General features: G+C 41.9%; 1 protein-coding gene across 1 annotated transcript in view; it reads right to left on the bottom strand.

The window, feature by feature from the left end:
* Positions 1–3,102: 3,102 nt before the first annotated feature.
* Positions 3,103–16,288, bottom strand: part of OLFM2 (olfactomedin 2) — a 220,283-nt gene continuing 207,097 nt past the window's right edge. The window contains exon 6 of the mRNA XM_070736072.1: positions 3,103–4,186. Coding sequence (XP_070592173.1) covers positions 3,509–4,186 — 678 coding nt within the window. The 3' untranslated portion in view covers positions 3,103–3,508. The remainder of the gene's footprint in view (positions 4,187–16,288) is intronic.

Genomic DNA, 16,288 nt, shown 5'->3' with positions numbered 1-16,288 from the left:
TTTCTATAGCGTCTTTGAATTAGACAAAGGGAAACCTTACCAGGAATGTTGACAAAACATAGTTTTGCAACTAAGCAAAGTCATCATTAATTGCCTTGACCAAAATGAACATGCATCGGAAATGCGTTCTTCTTACAAAGTGTAAAGTCTAGTATTGCATAATAGCAAGCATCACCATAGGTGGAATCTCCCCTCCCTCCCTGTGTTATGAAACTGCTCATCATCTGACTGTTAGCTGGGACAAAGTGGAAGGTTTTGAGGGATGTGTCCTTGAGTGGAGCTCCAAGCAACTGAAAGGAACACTAAATCCATAAAATGTCAAGGCTCCATCTAGGTAACTTTTGAACTAAATTAGAGGAGTCAAATTACTCCTCAAAGTTCCAATTTATTTCCGGGGCTATCCTGACACCTACACAAGGAAACCTGGACCTGAGTTTCTCACTCAATTGAAAGTTCACATCTCTTGTCCCCCATCCACAAACTTGTCACATTGGCCACTCAGATTGTGCCAGCGTGGCCAATCCTCTCTTCGCTTCCACCCTCGAAAGAATGTTTGTGGCTGCATCTGTTCCCTCCTGAAATTCACCCCTCCCAAGTTCCTATAAACATCAGGTATTCTATAGATAGTGTGGTAAGACGTTAATTTATCATCAACTTCTGTACCAGCTTGACATAGGATCTATCTGACCTTTCTGAATTGGTTTCCATTCCCTTTGTTTTGTGGTCGGGCAGAGCTTGCTTGCCTACAATTCTCAATTCTTTTAAGACTTTTTTGTTCATCAGACATTGTCTCTGCACAACATTGTACAAATAATTTGCTGTAAGCCTGCCTGCTTCATGAGAAGCCATTTTATACCAGGTCAGACACTCTGATTTACATTTATAGCAGATTAGACATGTTGACTTACTCCAAGGCTCTATTGTAAGAAGCCTTTACCAAAAGCAGTGGGGAATCTGTCGACGTCCATGTGTTGCTGAACTACCTGGATTCCAACTCATGGTTAAGGGAGCAATGCATTTGGAAAGCTTGTGTGACATGTAGCAACCCAAGTAATGATGGATAGTCCAGATTAGGTCTTTTCTGAAATTTATTTATCCAGTGAGTTCAAGGAAGCGGACATGCCGAAGGAATGTCATCTTCGGGGACTCCACTATCCCTTTAAAAAAAAAAAACCTGCCTCTGAATCAATAAGGACTTTCTCTTCCCCCTTTTGTTGTGGTTGGCTCTGGCCCAGCTCCTGTCCCAGGGAATGTGGAGATGGATGCAGAAACTTCAATATGTCATAGGCCTGTGTTATTGCTGACAGTCAGTTCAGAGTTTAGTTTCCTCAGACGAAGAAGAAGGTGGGAGTGACTTGGAAGAGGGGGGCTTGGCATACAGCCCAGGCAGTCAATCTCCATTATCTTCCATTGATTCGGATGAAGACGTCTTGGACCCATGCAAGCACAGAATTATGCGTAGAAGAGACCATGTAAGGACATATTATTGGAGATAAGAGAGGCCACCCGTGTTTGGGTGGGGCTCCAGTAATTAGGGCTGCTGCTATAAATAGCAGTGTGTAGGTTTGTCTGTTGTGGAAGAGTATCTGATTGCAGTTCTTCAGGAATCGTTCCTTGACTTTGTTTGTTGATTTTTCACGTCTTTGAAACCAACGCAGAGCAAAGTGTGTGAGTGTTTCATTTCATGGAAGAAGAAGGGGTGTGAAGTTTCTTCACAGCTGCTAGCTAAGAACTTAAAGACTGATTAAGGGAAATTGTACAGACTACCTGGTTGTTTTGGGACGAGTGCTCTTTGCAATACAAAAAGTGCTCAGTTTATTTTGAATTTTGTGATAAAGAACATTGTTTGAATTTTCAAACATGTGTGTGTCTGAAATTTGTATCCTTGAATTTTCGGGAGGCTCCTACCAGAGCCCGGCAGAACACCTTTAAGCCTTGCTAACTTTTAAAAAAGCATTGGCTATTCTTGAATACTGAGCAGGCAGAAACATCTTTCTCCTTCTGAACCTAATCCATAGTTCACCTGGAGATTTTGTTTCAGCTGACACATGAAAGCATTGGAGGAAAAGAACTAGAGAGAAGAAAGCGAGGGTGAATCTGCATTTCTTATATCTCCTTGGTGAGCTCTATTCTGACTGATAACTAGAGGTAGTACTTCAAAGTTATTTAATAGGAGAGGCTGGGGATTAAACCTGGGATTATTTGCTGGCAAAGCAGACTATATATATATTCCCATCCTATATATGTTGTTTTTCCACATCTTGCTTTCTGTCCTGTTCTCTGAGCCATTCCTTTCTCCTTTCCCGTCTGCAGTTGATTGATATGCCTGTCATCAAACATGGTATAGCATACTTTTTTGACAGTTGAACAGTGACTAGAGGAAATGAATTCACGTCCTGTTTCACAAGCGCTTTGTTACATCCAAATTTGAATACCTATTTTTCCCCAATACTATTTCCCCCCTGAATTAGACATTTCTGAATGTTACTCATGCATAACATTCATGTTTCAATGTATTTTGGTAAGAAATGTGAGTTGGGAATTGTATCTCCATGAGACGATGGAAAAAACAGATGTTGCTTTTCCCCCCCAAGACATCTCTCTCTCTCTTGCTCTAAAGCTTCCTGCTAGCTATCCCTTACTTCTTGACGTAAAAAGCTTCAATAGGAAAAGTTTCTCCACAACATTTTTTCTTAGATTTTAATTGAAGGGTGAGATGTCAGAAGGCTGCAGACTGCTATGATGAAAGAAAGATATTTGTGTCTACCTTTCTGTCTCATCGTAACTAAGATAAGCGAAGGAATCTCATTGTGAAGAATGTTATTGAAATGTTCACTTTGGAGAAAGACAAGCAATTGGCTTTTAGAATTGGTAGATAATAAAATAAACTCCAGCAGTATGGGGAGATGTTTTAGAGGAAGAACCTGCTTCAAAGACAAAATTTATTCTACTGTTGCTTGGTGAAGATGCAGATGCAGAGGGTTGTGGGGTTGTTGGGGTTTTTTTTTATGAAAAACCAACCATCCTATTCCAGATATAAGCCTAAATATTTCCCTGAGGCAAGTGACTCATTTGAACCAAGAAAGCCCCAAACTCTTCCAATCTCAATGAGACTGTCTTTATTTGCCATTGGTAAATAAGTAAAATAAAACCAATCCAAAAATAAAATTAAGAAGCCCTCCCCACCCAAAGAAGCCCCAAATCAGATCCATGCACCATCAACCACAGGAGAGAGAAAAAGTAAAAAGAAGGAAAAAAAGAAAAAGGAAAAAAAGAAAAAAAGGAAGAAGGAAGGAAAGAAAGAAAGAAAGAAAGAAAGAAAAGAAAGAAAAGATAGATGAAATTCATTTCATTTATTATATAGAAATAACAGCATTATGGAGTTTTCCCAGGCCACCGAGCTTTCCTAGACCAAAATTTGGTGGCAATACCCCCCAACCTCCTTAAGATAACAGAGAAAATGAATAAAATGACCATCAAGCTTGTTCAGATCTCTTCGATCACAGTATTATAATTCCCCTGAAGTCTTGATAACATGGAAGAGAGTCACATTGTAGATGACCTGGTGGCCATTGTTCCAGGTGTAGAGAACCCTCTCCCGGGGATTGTAGTCCAACATGGATATGTGGGAATATTGATTGTGGAAGGGAATATCTGTGTACTCATAGCTAGAAGTGTTTGTGTAGTAGGCAAAATAGATTTTTGCCCCAGCCAGGTGTGAATTTGTCACATAGAGGGTCCCGCAAATCATGAAGGATTCTCCTGCGCTCCGCTTGGGATAGCCAGTGTCCCAGCTGCGTAGTATCTCCAATGTCATGGGGTCCATCCTGCTCACCACAATGTTGCCAGCGTTTTGGTTGGTGGTGTAAACTGCCCAGAGTCCGTTCTCGTCCACCATGAAGTCGATGTCAGAGAAACCACCCCAGGAATATGGGAATGTGTTGTTGTAGCCAGCCGTGTTGAGGCTGCGTTGTACAACAATGCTCCGCGAACGGAAATGGTACTTCACCACAATGTTGCTCTGATACTTGTTGTAGTAGAGGGATCCGTTGAAAACCACGTGGCCAGTGCCTGCCCAAGGGTGAGGCAGCAAATGCTGGACAAAATTTTGCCCTGTGATGAAGTCATTCAGGGTACGATACTCAAGGACACGGCGGCCTTTGTAGTAGCCATCCATATACCACACCTGAGGAAAAACAGAAGGAATTAAATGAGACAAGACTTTTAATTTCCCAATGGCCTCAGTGGAAAGAGAAAAAGCAGAGCAAGCCAAAGATACTTTCAGGCCCAAACTAAATCAAAATGGCAACTTTCCAATAGTAAAAGTGCCCTAAAGCATGGATTTTTCATCCAAACCTTTCTTTTTTCTTTTTATTAGGAGTGGGGGAAGGTTTCACAGGAACTGTAGGTAAATAACACTATCTGCCCTCTCGAAACATTCTCAGCTGGAATATAGTTGTATTCTTTGCAGTTTGTGTGTTGTGCAAAGATACCAATAAAGTTACAATTCTACAGATACTAATTTGGATCTATTGAATTCAAGGTGGCTGATTTTTTAGTTGGTCTCAAAAAAAGGATTGCATCTAAGCCTGAAATGTTTATCATAGCAATAGCATTTAGACTTATATATTGCTTCATAGTGCTTTTACAGCCCTCTCTAAGCGATTAAAAGAATCAGTATATTCCCCCCAACAATCTGGGTTCTCATTTTACTCACTTCAAAAGGATGGAAGCCTGAGTCAATCTTGAGCCGGTGATGAGATTTGAACTGCTGAACTACAGGTAGCAGTTAGCTGAAGTAGTCTGCAGTGCTGCACTCTCACCACTGTGCCACCCTGGCTCTCTTCTTGGGTTCAAGTCCCAAGGGCTACTTACTTATTTCTAAAGATGCAGATGGCCAATATAGCAAACCATCTACTACCATCATGTGGTTGTCCAAGGCTTTGCAGCTCAGAGGGTCATACACTGCCTCTGGGATGGTCATCCCTGCTTTGAAAAATAAAGAGAACTCTCCTCATTGGGGCAATCTGGTCTCTTAAGGTTTACAGCAGCTGCTTCAGGGGTGGGCTCCTCCCGGTTTGGACCAAATCACCCAAACTGTTAGCAACCCACTGGTGACGTGAAGATAGCATCAACGGATCCGGTTGTGTTGGTGCCCGTCGGTGCGCACTACCATCTTTTTTGGGGGTAATTTTTTGTAATTTTCAGTGATTTTTTTTCAGTGTTTGGATGGCTTTCCCTCATCCTCTGCTGTGAAAATAGCCTGCCTGCCCACCCGCGGGTTAATACCAACCTTTATTTCTTCTCCCAAAGCCCAGCTGAGCAGCTCCTGAGCTGTGTTTCAGGCTGAAAACACTTTCTGAGCATGCACAGAAGTGAATTCGCATGAAGGGATGAGCATGAAACATCTTGATATGAACTGGTGGCAAAGGTAAGTGGAACCCATCCCCGAGCTGCTTCAATACTATCCCATAGTATGAGATATCCTAATTAGACCCAGCTTGGCCACTGGAATTTGGCAGTAGGTGACCAGTTGATAAGGAATTCCACCAGTGTTCCTGACCAGAACACTCCTTTCAGAAGGCAGCCATTTCTATACTGGAAACATAGGTTTTGAGGGGGAGATGATACAAAAGGGATTCCTCTTGTGTAAAAGTCTACATTAATGTAGGGTTTCTCAGCGCTGGAAAATTTTGCTATTATTTTGAGTCTTGGTTATTTTTGTTATTTTGACCCCTTGTTTATTTCGGGTAAGAGTGTAAGCTGCTCAAAGTCGATGAATGATTAGAGCAAGATGTAAGCCTTAGCAAAATGAATGAATGAATATTGATGGTTGATACAACGCATATCTAAAAAAAGAGAGGTTTTCTTTGCTGTAAAACTATTCAAGATTATTGATTCAATATTAATTAGGCTTTAACTAGTCAGAAAACCTTGAAGAGTTTTTTGTTTAATATGGATTCTTCGTGAATCAAGAATATTCTCCTATTGCATTCCCACATGTGCAACCTCTCATGCTCATATGTACAAACACACATACACAGTTCCTTTCCTGACACTTTAAGAAATCAACTCTTTTTTTCTAAGGAAAGGACATGATGCAAATCATTTCATACTATTTACTATAACTGGTTGAAATTAAGTGGAGACTTGCTCAAAGAAGGGGAAGACTTGAGATGAACAATGGAGGGAAATGGTATTTTCTCCCTTCTTCTTGAAGCCAGTGCATCACAGCATTTCTCTCCATACGTTAGGTGGGGCTAGAGGACAGCTGTGCCAATAGAGCAGTTACTGGTTTTTCTTTGAAACCAAAAGACAAGCAGCAAAGCATTCCCAGTTTCTGCCGGCCAAGCTTACCTGGAGTAGCAACGATTTATTTATTGGTTGATTTTGTCCAATGCACAATGAGGGTTTTAGTAAAATACATAATGAAGGTTATAGAGGAGATACTCATAGTAAAATATATCTAAGAATAGAATAGAAGAGAAGATATAGGAATAAAACATATCAATGAAAGAATAGAAGAAGAGATATAGGGATAGAAGAAAGTTATAGGAGATATAAGAGAGCTATAGGACAGGGGACAGAAGGCACTCTAGTGCACTTGTACTCCCCCTTTACTGTCCTCTTAGGAATCTGGATAGGTCAACTGTAGATAATCTAAGGGTAAAGTGTTGGGGGTTTGGGGATGACACTATGGAGTCTGGTAATGAGTTCCATGCTTCGACAACTCGGTTACTGAAGTCATATTTTTTGCAGGCAACGAAGACACTCGAGCATTGTGAAACTATTGCAGGAGGCAAGAAAGGTGAGGGAATCATGTGACTGTACTGATGTGTTCAAACTTACAAGCACATTTGTTTTTAGCATCCATTCTAATAGCTGCATCGGATGTTTAAACCTTGACTCTCCTTTATTGCCTTAAGGCAGCGATGTCAAACCTTTTTGGCACTGAGTGCCAAACTGGAACATGTTCATATGTGTGCGCATGCTGGAGCACCAGAAATCTGGTCTTTGATTTTCCAGCGCAAGAATGTGCACTGGCCAGCTGGTCTTCATGTGAGCCAGAGCATCATAAACCCAAAGACCAGATGGCCAACACAAGCTGGCTGGTCTTCAGGTTTCCAGCACTTGGTGCATGCAAAGACCAGCTGGCTGGCATTCATGTGTGTGCTGAAAACCAGAAGACTAGCTGGTGATGCCGCACATGCCTACAGAGAGGGCTCTGCATGCTACTCTCTGGCACGTGTGACAAAGGTTCACCATCATCGTGCAGAATGCAGCTGCGAGAGCAATCATGGGCTTTCCCAAATATGCCCATGTTACACCAACACTCCGCAGTCTGCATTGGTTGCCTATCAGTTTCCGGTCACAATTCAAAGTGTTTGTTATGACCTATAAAGCCCTTCATGGCACCAGATCAGAATATCTCAGGGACCGCCTTCTGCTGCACGAATCCCAGCGACCGATTAGGTCCCACAGAGTTGGCCTTCTCCAGGTCCCGTCGACTAAACAATGTCGGTTGGCTGGACCCAGGGGAAGAGCCTTATCTGTGGTGGCCCCGACCATCTGGAACCAGCTCCCCCCAGAGATTAGGATTGCCCCCACCCTCCTTGCCTTTCGTAAGCTCCTTAAAACCCACCTCTGCCACCAGGCATGGGGGAATTGAGATACACTTTCCCCCTAGGCCTTTACAGTTTTATGCATAGTATGTCTGTATGTATGATTGGTTTTTATATAATGGGTTTTTAACTGTTTTTAGTATTGGATTATTGTCATATACTGTTTTATTACTGTTTTTAGCCGCCCCGAGTCTGCGGAGAGGGGCGGCATACAAATAAGTAAGTAAGTAAGCAAGCAAGCAAGCAAGCAAGCAAGCAAGCAAGCAAGCAAGCAAGCAAGCAAGCAAGCAAGCAAGCAAGCAAGCAAGCAAGCAAGCAAGCAAGCAAGCAAGCAAGCAAGCAAGCAAATAAACAAATAAATAAACAAATAAATAAACAAACAAACAAATAAAATAAATCATGGCCTTAAGGCTTCCTTGAGAATGAGCAGCTGTGCAGAACTAACCTTCGGCAACAGTAAAATCACAATCATTATGGTGGCCAACATCCTCATCACCGTTATTATTATTGCCAGGATGAAAAGGCCAAATTTTTAATATCCACCTTCCACAGAGTGGGAATGACTACTTGCCCGGTCATCTCCAACATGGTGCCCTGCAGTTTCTTTGAGCTACAACACCCTTTATTAGCCTAACAGCCAGGATTGATGGCTGAAGAGGTTTAAAAATGTTGTTAAGGTTGCCAAAAGCATCTTTTTCTTTTGCCAATATTGTTTGTATATTTGTATTTATTTATTTGTATGCCGCCCCTCTCTGAAGACTCGGGGCGGCTAACAACAATATAAAAAAGACAATGTGAACAAATCTAATATTAAAAACAATCTAAAAAACCCCAATTTAAAGAACCACTCATACATACAAGCATACCATATATAAATTCTATAAGCCTAGGGAGAAGGGAAATTTCAATTCCCCCATGCCTGATGACAGAGGTGGGTTTTAAGGAGCTTGCGAAAGGCAAGGAGGGTGGGGGCAACTCTGATATCTGGGGGGAGCTGCAAGCACAATCTAAAACAGGGGTAGGCAAAGTTGGCTCCTCTATGACATGTGGACTTCAAGTCCCAGAATTCCTGAGCTAGCAGGATTGGTTCAGGAATTCTGGGACTTGAAGTCCACAAGTCATAGAAGAGCCAACTTTGCCTACCCCGATCTAGAAGATGAGGAGGAATGAATCTGACTCTTTTTCTTCAAATAAATATTCCTATTGATAATTTTTCTAGTTTCTCAATTCCAGAATGCATTGCAGATACTGCCTTACCATCCAGTTTCCTCCAAATTCTGAGGTTCAGTTCACCTGTTTATTTTTCTTTACGCCTCTTATATCTTACATTTCTAATCAGCCTGAGTAGAAGTGGCTTTGTCACTAATTTTCTGATGCCAGGAGATACTTTTGGAATTCTTGAATAAACAGATCATGTGCTTTGGATTCTAATAGCAAGAACAAAAAAAAATATATAGAAAGAAAAATTTATTTTCAGCCCATATGGTGATCTGTTATGAGGGAAAGGCATTCACTTCCAGCATTTTGTAAGGCTGAGTCAAATCAGGCAACAATTTTTGTTTTCCATACAAAAAGGAATGAATTTTAGAATGAGTAAGTAAGAGCTAGCATTCAGCATCTGCGTCCAGATATGAAAATCTTGTTTGGGAAGATGAGCGTATTTAATCACCTGCAAATTAGAAATAAATCCTTCCTGCATCCATGCAGCTATAGGTCACACTGAAGACCTGCAGAGTCCCTGCTGCTGTTGGGAGTCCTTGACAGCCCTCTATATACAGCCATCGATCTTTCCTGTTCATTCTGTGTTTGGAAGTTTGTGTTCAAAATATGATCCATGAACTCATATTGCTCGTGGTGCTACTTTCCCTTTGCTAGCTATCAAGCAAGAGGAAAACAAAAACCAAAAGTAATGAATTTGGAACAGCCCATAATGAGATTGAATGAATGGCAACTTCTCCATTCATTCTAGAACTTGCCATAGCTGGCCCTGGCACAAGGCCTGGGGAACCGGGATCCTCCTCCTATATATATCAGGAAAGCTTGGTTTGGATAAAGCTGCCCTGTAGGGATCCACATGGCAACATCTCACTCAAAGAGTTAATGGCAGGAAAGTGATTGGCAGGTGGGGGTCATCTTGACAAACGGGAATCTTCAAGAACCTCTCAAGGAAATGAGCCAGCTATTCATAAATCACTGAGTGTAATTTAATGATGGCAAACAGAAGGCATGGAAGGATTGTGGCTCTCACCCTTATATATTTGCTGACTGGGAAAGACAGGCACACGGTGACTGTGGTGCAGAGGATGCTGCCAGAATGAAAGGGGAAAAAATATTTATTTATTAGTTCAATTTTTATGCCGCCAACTCTCCGAGAAATGGTTCGGGGGCAAGCCGGCCATTGCTACTGATTTGGTGAACGGGGCCCAATTTCCTCCACCAGCTCGTGCGAACTGATCTGAACCAGTAACAACCCACCACTGCTCCAAGTCATGTATTGTATTTGGCCAAAACAGATATAGGAGTCAAAACGAGATTAATTTTAATACAGGTTTTTCTTACATTAGCTTTTACTGTATGCAAATTATTTGCAACACTGTCTTGCTTGTTCTATTTTTGGATGGTATACCCTGCGACTCTGCAAAATATTTTTTGCTACTTCTAATCTGTCTCTAAAATGATCTGTTGGATCATTTTAACTGATCTCTCTACTTGATGACTTCATACCTGATCACTACCTGGGAAAAGGTTCCACAAGACTCTTACCCTCCCCTTGATACATTCAAGAATATATGAAACTACTTAAAAGCCACTCCGAGTCCACGGAGAGGGGTGGCATACAAATCTAATAAATTATTATTAATTTTTGCTTTGTTTTACGATTTTATTTTATTAAATGTATATCATGACTTTTCACTTGGATGAAAATCATTCAAGACAGATCATGCTGTATCCTTATGATCCAACCAGGCTTGATGTCTTGCTGAGCAGATCAAGGATCCTTCTTTTTTTTTTTTTTTTAAATCATCTGTTCTTGGGTTTGATAAAACTGAATCTACCCGAGACATTGTTTCATAGCCAGGGAAAACTACATGCCAATTAAGGAGAAATTGTTGGGTGGTGGCCACAAATGCTAGATGAATGCCTTATCTTTCTTTGTTGAATCATCTGTTCAGCAGGTTGCAATATTCATGGCTTCACCTGCTTTAGTTAAATCTTCTCTGATCTTCTCTAATTCTTTTAAAAGAATTGCTACTGGTAGTGCTAAGGGCAATTTCACACACACACACACACACACCACCCCTGGAGACATTTGGTGACCACAAGTTATAAAGCCATCAGTGGTAGGTTGTGAATCATTTTGCTACTGGTTTGCACACTTGCTCGCATGTCTGATGCTTCTACGCATACGCAGAAGAATCCTATGCGGGTGTGCGCAACCTCCAGCCACTGGCGCTACCGGTTCTAAGAACCAGTCCAAACCGGGAGCAACCCACTGCTGAAAACCATTTACAGTGATCCCTCTATTATCGCGAGGGTTCCGTTCCAAGACCCCTCGCGATAATCGCGATTTTTCGCAATGTAGGGTTGTGGAAGTAAAAACACCATCTGCGCATGCGCGCCCTTTTTTCTATGGCCGCGCATGCGTAGATGGTGGAGTTTGCGTTTCCCACCACCCACGCAAAGGGGAAACCCCGATTCGGCTCCTCGCTGCTGCTGCGCTACCGAGCAGATCAGCTGCTGGGCGGCCGAAGGAACCTTCCCTGGGTCTTCCCCCTCTTGCTGGCGGGCGGGCGAGCGGCGGGCATCAGCGAGGAGCCGGGGTTTCCCCTTTGCGTGGGCGGCCGGGAAGACTCAGGTTGGGGGTTCGGGGGGGTGCTGGGAAGCCCCCTAGGCCGGCTGCGACATTTTAAAACAGCCACGCCGCTTCCCAGCTGAGTCCTGAAGCCAAACGCGGAAGTTTGCCTTTGGCGTTTGGCTTCAGGACTCAGCTGGGAAGCGGCGCGGCTGTTTTAAAAGGTCGCAGCCGGCCTGGGGGGCTTCCCAGCACCCCCCGAACCTGGGTTGGGGGTTCGCCTTTGGCGTTTGGCTTCAGGACTCAGCTGGGAAGCGGCGCGGCTGTTTTAAAAGGTCGCAGCTGGCCTGGGGGGCTTCCCAGCACCCCCGAACCCGGGTTGGGGGTTTGGGGGGGTGCTGGGAAGCCCCCCAGGCCGGCTGCGACCTTTTAAAACAGCCACGCCGCTTCCCAGCTGACTCCCGAAGCCAAACCCGGAAGTGGTTTTTTTTAAAAATTAATCTTTTTTAAAAAATCGCGATATAGCGTTTCGCGAAGATCGAGATCGCGAAACTCGAGGGATCACTGTACATTCAGTTTTAATCTATGAGTAAGAGCAACCTCTGATTTAAAGAAGCTGAAGTGCAGTCAGCAAAAACAATTTGTCCAGAGCCATGTCTTAAGGGATTTCCAAGCGTTTAGGTTAATGCTCATAATCCTAAAGGCATGATGGAACATCTGCATCGCTTGACCTTTTTCTTGCCTGCCAAGTTTATTTTCACTTGTTGTTCCTTTCTCTCTGCTCTCTGTTTCCAATTTTTCTTCCGGATGGTGCTGAGGCAGGAAATAAATCCTGGTGAGATGACAAGTGACCGGATAGCCAGGGCTGCAGAGGAAAATCAGAGCTGGGAGGGGGGAGGGCATGTAAAATGGAGAGACGTTTGTTCCATCTCGGTTGCTACAGGTCCTCGGGACACGGTTGGCTCTTTCCTCAGCCCTGAGCAAATGCCAAAATTTTGCTCTTTGATTTATTTTTATTTATTGATTTTGTCCAATACACAATGAGGGTTTTAGTGGGTATACATATATATAGACACACATAGTAAAATACATGATGAAGATTATAGAGGAGATTCTCATAGTAAAATATATCTAAGAAAGAATAGAATAGAAGTTATAGGAATAGGACACATCAATGAAAGAATAGAAGAAGAGATATAGAAATAGAAGAAAGGTATAGGAGATATAGGAGAGCAATAGGACAGGGGACAGAAGGCACTCTAGTGCACTTGTACTCGCCCCTTAGGAATCTGGTTAGGTCAACCATGGATAATCTAAGGGTAAAGTGTTGGGGGTTTGGGGATGACACTATGGAGCCTGGTAATGAGTTTCATGCTTCGACAACTCGGTTACTGAAGTCATATTTTTTACAGTCAAGTTTGGAGCGGTTAATATTAAGTTTAAATCTGTTGTGTGCTCTTGTGTTGTTGTGGTTGAAGCTGAAGTAGTCGCCGACAGGCAGGACGTTGCAGCATATGATCTTGTGGGCAATACTTAGATCTTGTTTAAGGCGTCTTAGTTCTAGGCTTTCTAGTCCCATGATTAAACGTCTAGTCTCATAGGGTATTCTGTTTCGAGTGGAGGAGTGAAGGGCTCTTCTGGTGAAGTATCTTGATTCCAAAGTTTGTGAAACAGAGAGGCCAAGTTTAGACATTTTGCTGTGGGTTTTGCTCTGTCTGTAGCCTGATCCTGGGTCACAAAGGGAGTAGTGCCCACATCTCCAGTGATCTGGTTTCCCTTTCATTCCTCTTTCAAACATTAAGCTGCCTTCATCTCCCTCTTCAGTCTGGTTCTCCACAGCATCTAATCTGTAGCTTTTCTATGGTGAAAGCTCAAGTGAGGATGTCTTTGAAGTTTAGAAATCTCTTTCCCTGTATTCTCACCAAAAGAAAGGGAGAGGGGAAACCTACACAATATCTCAAAGGAGACTTAAGTACTTTCTGAGGCCCCAGAGGGAAATGTCAACTAGAAAAAAAAATATAATTGCAAACATTTGCTTGATCACTGTAGGGATCCTGTAGGATGGAAACTGAGTGAAGATGCAAATAAACATTATTCCCCAATTGGCCTCAAAGAGATAAAACTTTGAAAGGAGAGGAAGCTGATGCCCAGTATTCAATGTTTATGTATTTTAGTTCTTAAAATCCTACCCCACTCACAAGGGACTCTCCCTTCTTTTTATCCTCAAAATAACAATCCAGTGAGATAGGACGAGCTTACAGAATGACTAGTTCAAAGTCATCCATGCACAGACCAGCACACACACACACACACAAACTCACATGCCATCATTCTGATGAAAATGCTCTATTTTTTTTAGATAGGGGACATCTTCATAGATTTGCACAGCCAGTTTTGGGAACAGATTCCCTGTAATGGTTCATATACTAAGATCTGATCAATGCTTTGAAAAAGTTGAATGCAATGCAACATCATATAAACATAAAAATGGGTTTCATATATATCCCAACATATAGACATTATTCAGTGGATTTCTCATATAGATTAACCCACATGTCAAACTATTGTTACCTGCCTGCCCGTGTTTTGACAGCCAAGAGAAAGGGCTAAAATGTCATGGAAGAATGGAGTCAACGAGATCCTCAAAAAGAAGAAAAAGTAACAAATGAGTTAATGTAAATGTGCTTGGAATGGAAGATCAGCAAGGAAAAAAAGTATGGTGAGATACAATGAATGACTTGGTATGAATAGGTTTAGTCTCTGCTTCTTCTTCGTGTTCTTATCTCATGCCTTAAACATTTTTGATGTAACATTTTTTATTCCTTTCCTGTACTTTGCAGAACACTATTTATCCTTCTAAAACTGATAATTTGAATGTAATTCAGCCTTCCTTGGATTGTGGCAATCTAAAATACAGGTGACAGAAATGTATTCTCATTCTTTTAATAAACAACTAGCAAACAGTAATTAATACATTGCATATAAACAACTTTCAGGCAGAAAGTTAGAACTGAATCTGTATCCAACACATGTTGGCTGGTCTTTACTTATTTAAAACTTTCCTATGTTTTGCCTACTCAAAATGATGTTATTCCCCAGGGAATGGATACAAATACATTCTAATCACTACCTAAAAACATAAATTAAAAATGTAAACCAACAGCAGCAGCTAATAATGCAAACCGCTACAATTTCAAAGCAGCAAAAAGTAAAGCAACCAAAGGAAAATGAATTAACTCTGCAGAGTTGATAAAATATTAAAGTATACTGTTAAAAGGCCTAGGAAGAAAAAAAAAAGTTTTTGCACAATGCCAAAATTAGAGTCGAGTTGTTCCTTGGGAAAGGAGGGCATTCCGGAACTGGGAAAGACCACTTGGAAAGCTCATTCCCAAACAGCAACCCACTATATTTTAAATAATTACCACTAGGACTTGAACTCTAGACCTTTTCACAAAAAAGGCAGTATACAAACACAATGCTGCTTGTATCTCATGAAAAGCATTGGCAGTGTAATTCAGTTGTCCCTATGCCACAGATGCACTGGATTACATTGCCCATGGTTCTCAGCCACCATGGCCAATAGTTTGTACTTGGCTAATTCATTTCATTATCCATGATTCCATAATTGGAGAAAAATGGGCCTGCAAATATCAGCTTCCAAAAGACTCTCCAAATACACGGCGTGGGCTTCCTGCCATCCCAATTTCTCCTCCCAATCATTTTCACTCAGCTTTATGTTGCCCAGAAGCTCAGCTGTGGAGCCTGAGTAAACATATCTCCGTCTTAACAGATGATTTATGTGTGTTTTAATAAAAGTTTTATCTCCTTTAATTTACTGAGTTAAAGCGCATTTTCACTCTTCTCCTCCTGATTAAATGCTTGAGTAGTTTTTAATAACTGAAAAAATGTTGTGATAGCAAAGAAGCAGGCAAGATTGGTTTCATGCTTGGAAGATGATCAGCTGAGGCCAAGTGCTCCTTATTCTCTTTTGGGAAGCTCAGTTGGATATGCATCGTTGTGTGCGGATGTAAGTTGGGTGATGTTAGGCTTTCTTCTCCATAAATCATTCGTTTTAGATTCAAAACACTTTGCCAAGTCCTTGAAAGTCAGGAAACAGTGATTCTACAAAATTACAGCATGGCTTTCAAGCTTATTCATTTCAACATCAGTTCACAGGAAAGTCCCATAAATAAATCTCTATAACAGAAGTGGAGAATCCAACTCTTTGTATAATACTGAATGACAGCAGCCATAACCAGCCTGATCAAAGAGATGCTCAGAGTTGTGGCTCACCGACATCATGGAGGTGGAGGTTTGTTTGTTTGTTTGTTTGTTTGTTTGTTTGTTTGTTTGTTTATTTATTTATTTATTTATTTATTCATTCGATTGATTGATTGATTTGCATGCCGCCCCTCTACAAAGACTCAGAGCGGCTCACAGCAGGAACACAAAATACAAACCCAATGATTTTTTAAAAAGCAGATCAGTCAAAAAGTCCTTGATTAAAAACATTCATGCAACCCAAACAAACCATACATAAAACGAAGCGGCCAAGGGGAATCAATTTCCCCATGTCTGGCAGCAAAGGTAGGTTTTTAGGAGTTTGCGAAAGGCAAGGAGGGTGGGGGCAGTCCTGATCTCTGAGGGGAGTTGATTCCAGAGAGTCGGGGCCACCACAGAGAAGGCTCTTCCCCTGGGTCCCACCAGACAGCATTGTTTTGTCGATGGGACCCAGAGAAGGCCAACTCTGTGGGACCTAATCAGTCACTGGGATTTGTGCGGCAGAAGGCGGTTCCGAACGTTGGGGGAGATCACATTTTACTTTCTTGCTTTAGGTAATAAGAACCTGTTAGAATATTCATAACTGGGAGAG

The sequence above is a fragment of the Erythrolamprus reginae genome, chromosome 2 (assembly GCF_031021105.1).
Source record: "Erythrolamprus reginae isolate rEryReg1 chromosome 2, rEryReg1.hap1, whole genome shotgun sequence".
Lineage (NCBI taxonomy): Eukaryota > Metazoa > Chordata > Lepidosauria > Squamata > Dipsadidae > Erythrolamprus > Erythrolamprus reginae.
This window is presented reverse-complemented; position numbering and strand designations above follow the sequence as displayed.